The sequence below is a fragment of the Fopius arisanus genome, unplaced genomic scaffold, assembly GCF_000806365.1.
Source record: "Fopius arisanus strain USDA-PBARC FA_bdor unplaced genomic scaffold, ASM80636v1 scaffold00052, whole genome shotgun sequence".
Classification (NCBI taxonomy): Eukaryota; Metazoa; Arthropoda; class Insecta; order Hymenoptera; family Braconidae; genus Fopius; species Fopius arisanus.
In genome coordinates this window covers 863,280-868,419 of record NW_011887791.1, presented here as the reverse complement: position 1 = coordinate 868,419, position 5,140 = coordinate 863,280, and the positions used below count along the sequence as shown (strand labels likewise).

Genomic DNA, 5,140 nt, shown 5'->3' with positions numbered 1-5,140 from the left:
GCAACTGTATTAACTGATGAATTCCAAAGAATCCCGAGAATTCGCTGCATTCAAATGTGAAACTGGAAAATTGCCTCTGTAATTAAAAAAACTGAATGAATTAAAGATAATTTTCTGAGTTAATTGAAAAACCATCGAGTAACCGTGAGTTTGTTATAAACAAAACGGAATGATAAAAATTTATCGCCCCACATTAATTAATCAAGGTAATAAAAAATAGATAATATATAATAAAGCCTTTTTTTAATTTTTCAAAATGAAAAATTCAAGGTTTATCGATTGTTACGTACGTCGAAGTAATTTTTTATCTTCTATCATTATTTTTGAATTAATTAACTAATTGTGAAATTATGTATTAATTATTCATCTGTCACGCAGGGACAATTTTATTGTTGTAGGCATTTGGAAAAATTGATAACGAATTTCGATTACATTTTTTTCTTTATTTCATTTTCTTTGCAGGTTTCATTTTTCTCAACAAGTCCAGAGCTCTCCAATAAACAACGTTTCGAGTACTTTACGAGAACAATTCCAAGTGACCACTATCAAGTTAAGGCGATGGTCGATATCGTCAGAAAAATGGGCTGGAGTTATATTTCAATAATCTACGAGGAGAGTAACTACGGAATAAAAGTGAGTGCCAAGTACTTTAAAAAAATATAAATGAAACATTCATTTGGTAAAGGTGAATAAAAATCGCAAAATTGTGAATTTCATGAAATCAGTCACCGACTGAACTCCCAGACGCAGGAGTCCACAGAATTTTTTTCGCATGTGGAATAATAAGAAACCTGAAGAAAGAACGATTTTTTGCGTGGGAAGAACTCGGTTGGACTTCAATTTGTTTGGCATCTTTCATGCAAATGAGAATAGAGTAAAATGCACCGCATTATATCAGAAAAGAAAAAAAAACAGAAACCGAAGTTTTTCATTACCAATTTTACATTATACAAGTTTTATGAAAGGAACTTCAATTACAGTGGCCAAACAATGAATGTGAATGATATTATTCAATAGTGGTATAATTTTCATAATTACAAAAAAAATTCAGAATCATTCTGCAATTGAAATACAGATTTTCAATTCTCATTCAAAAATCAAATATCGCCGGAATAATGATTTACAAAAATACTAGATATGAAGACCGTGAAATTACGAATATTTTATTTAATTACGTAAATAAATCATATATGGATTCCGAGATGAGCAACTTGGAAAAAAAATCCAAAGCTTGATTGATGAGAACGAGGACTTTGAACTAATGAAGTTTATTCTGAGTTACCCCACAGAATACAAAATTAATGATTAACGACACAAAAAAGGAACTGTGACGTTCGGACAATTCCGGCTTCATCATCAATGCGAAGGGTAAAAAGCTGTTGTTTTCCGCGAGTAAATTTGAGTGTCACATGGGCTGAGCATCATTTAAAAATTCAATTTCCCGGAAAGGAAATCGAATACATTCGTGTATTTGCAGTTGTTTTTCTGATTAAAAATTAAAATTCAATTTTTCGCTTCACCACTGTTATTTCATGCAGTTGTAGAATTCATTTGCAAATGCGTTTGAGTTTGAGTTTTTCTTTCGTGATTTAATTTAATGCTGTTATATTTATATATTATCGATGTCCAATAATTTTATCTTCCGAGATCAATGAAACAATTAAATTTTGATTTACGGAGTGTTTTTACAAAACCCCTTGTATAAACTAAACCTTAATGATTTATTTCACGTATAAGTTGATAATATTTTGAAGAAATTCTTCTTCACCCACAAAAACATTATTTTCTTTCAAAAATACGGGTTTTCTCACGGTACCGCTGTGTAAATGTACCACTGATTATAGTCGGCAATGAAATGAATTCGTTCCAAATTGAAAATTCCATCCATTGTCTCGAAAATGTAAATTTCAACCCCATAAATCTAGGTATTCATTAAACACGGTTAACCACTACCAGCTATTGGATTTCTATCCAGCGCACTAGGCGGAAATTGAATAAACAAAAATGTTAATGGTCCGTGAGTTGCGTTAATCAGATGGAACGGGTTGGTAAAATGAATAAAAATAAATACGTTAAATCAAGGTCTTTTGGAAGAGAGCAGTCACACTAATGGGTACATCCGCAAATGTAAAGTGTCGTAATACATCTTTCCTTTTTTAATGTGACCTGGTCGTGCACTCCAACATTGTTCAATTCGTATGACACTAATGGAAAATATATTCCGCTATAAATCATTCCATCGAGTCAACATTTGACAAACCTGTAGTTTGCGTAAAGTCATCCAGCAACTAGCCTCAGACATTCATCAGAGAAATGTAAAAACATAGAACAAGGGATGAAAAAATAAATGAATAATTTCCATGAAGTCAAGTAACGAGTAATCACGCGAATTGCCTTGGGCAATTTGCTCTCATGAAATTCTCCAAAAGCTCGACCTTAATCTAGCATTATTACACCGAAGAAAACATAAAAATTTCATTTTTCACCCCGTGAAAAAATATACTAATACTGGACCGTTTATTTTATGTATTTTTCTGTGTTATTACATACAGAGTTGTTATTACCGCATTCATGTGGTAGTTGCAGAAATGGGAAGAACAGCTAGGTGTAATGACTTTTTCCCACCACCCTGTAATATCGATCGGGGAATAGAAAAACCAACGAACAACCCCCTGACTATAAATTCTAACAAATTTATCTGATCCAGACAACAATGTCCAAATACTCGTGGCACTTTATTTTTAAGCATGATCGATAATTAATGTGACTATTCGCTGCTATGAATTATTCAGGAGTGAAGCGGCGAAACGCCATAAATCAATCTAGCAGACGACTTCAGTATCTCCTGAAGAATATCTGGCAATTGAATCAAGCACACTACTATCAAACTGAAACGTTGATTCCATTTCGGTAGAATTGGGCTCGTATTGCCTGCACTAGAACTGAAAAATGATCAACTGCTGAGCCCAAGATTCAATTTATATTGTCAAGTGTAATGTATTAGTACGTGCACGGAGAGAAAAATTATTTAAAAAATGAAGATGCCTGTTCCGTAACCTGCCAGTCAAAACAGTATTCAGTAAAAATTACGGAACAGTTACTCATTTTTTCACTGAGTGTTCCGTACTTGTTTTGTACTATACACATAAATATACATGAGTTCTACAAACGTGATGGGAAAAAAGATGTCATTCGATTCTGATTTGGAAACGGATTTGGATTTAAATTAATTTATTTATTTTATGAATTTATTTTGAAATTCATTTGGAAACGGATTTGGAGAAAAATTGCCTCACGCTAATAAAGCAGAAAGTCAGTTGTGCCAATAATAAATTCAACTGATGAAACATTACTCTTCGTTTGTCTCTCAATCTCAATCTTGTAGGCATATGAAGAACTTGAGGAGCTTCTGTCAAAGCATCAAATATGCATCGCCATCAAGGAGAAGCTCGTGAAGGATTCCGGTGTTGCTGACGAAACAGCGTATGACAGTATCGTACAGAAGCTACTAACTAAACCCAGAGCTAGAGGTACAAACCACAAGTAACCCCTCTTTATTCCACTATAATCAAAGCACACGAATAATTACCAATATGCCACCCACAATTTTCATGATAATGATACTATCGATACTCCCTAGAAATTAATCCCCATGAATATTAATGATATATTCATGGGATTTTAGACTGAGTCCATTTTTTTGAATAATATTATTTGTTGTTCCTTGTATTAGACGGATTATTATATTAATTACATGGGGATAGACATTCTAATGAAGAGTGCTGCAATTGTAATTGGAATTACAATTGAATTAATTAGAATTCGAATTAATTGCCTTTGGCGCGACTTCTACTTATCGTCCTGCAGTTGATCTCCCAGAGAAAATCTCAGATTCTTCACAAAATAGGAATTTCAATTACTGGAAAAATTCAACAGCTCTCGAAATTTCTTTCTAATTCAATTACAAAACTGCAAATAAAGCGCCTCACGATGCTCTTGTGGCTTCCAATTTATTTTATCAAAATGTGTGAATAAATTTGATAAATAACTGATTTCCTATTCAATGTAACCAAATACAAATTGATGAAGCATTATGAATGGAGTGTACTATAGATTTTAGCGAGAAAAAAACGCTCTTTACCGATTTTACGTACGAAGCTGTTTAAACCTACATTGAATCATGATAAAACCTTGGGTAAGCCACAATGGAAGTCTGACTACATTTCGACGCAACTCCAACTAAATTTCGGATAAAACCCGGAATAAACTCCGGGCTGAAAAATCTTTCCAAAATGCAATTATTTAGTTAACGAACAAAAGACAATTTTTTTCTAAATATTCCGACATGTCCATTTCCAGTTTATTAATAATATTTCGAATGAGTCTAAAATATATGATCTCTGTAGATAACAATCGTAATTAGTGATAAAACTAAGGAAAAACCTGACTGTATATCCGGGATTGTTTTATTACGTAATAACTGGTTTGATTCATACACGTATTAATGGTTCAAAAAGGCCCATAAAAAGTACGTTCAATTAAAATTTTAGTTTTGAGCTAAAATAAAAATTTTGTTAACTGCCCCATCGTTACCATCAGTCTTAACATCACTAAAAATCATCGATGAATTAAAAAAAGTAAATATTTCATTAATATTTTCCTCATCATAATGAAGCATTTCGCTAAAAATATTTATTCAGAGGAGCGTCTTCAATTAAATTTAATCCGCTTTGTTTCCAATTTGTTCGTTAAAAATATAACTCTTTCGAAAATTAACTCATTCTTCATGTTTTCAATTGTACCAGGACTAATTATTCTTCGTCAAATGTATCTCTCCTATTTTCACATCGACGTGAATAAATCTGTGAACTCCATTCATAATTATGGGGGTAGATTCATTGTGAGAATGATTAATTGCAGGTCGTCACGAAACTCAGTGAACAATAGTCGGCGGAACCTGGTAAAACTTTAATATTTTATTTGTTTTTTGCTTATCGTATATAAATCCCCCGAGGAACATCGGGGGTTCCTGCTGTTTTATTTATGGCTTCAAATAAACATTCCTGGTGGGATATTGAAGTTGGGCTGACAGGTAATTTAACGGGTAATTATCGGTTTCATCAGTTCCCTAATGAAACAT

General features: G+C 32.8%; 1 protein-coding gene across 1 annotated transcript in view; it reads left to right on the top strand.

Annotated features, from left to right (window-relative positions):
- mtt (mangetout) overlaps window positions 1-5,140 on the top strand; it is a 79,573-nt gene that overhangs the window by 60,491 nt on the left and 13,942 nt on the right. The window contains exons 3-4 of the mRNA XM_011307265.1: window positions 463-633; window positions 3,386-3,530. Coding sequence (XP_011305567.1) covers window positions 463-633; window positions 3,386-3,530 — 316 coding nt within the window. The remainder of the gene's footprint in view (window positions 1-462; window positions 634-3,385; window positions 3,531-5,140) is intronic.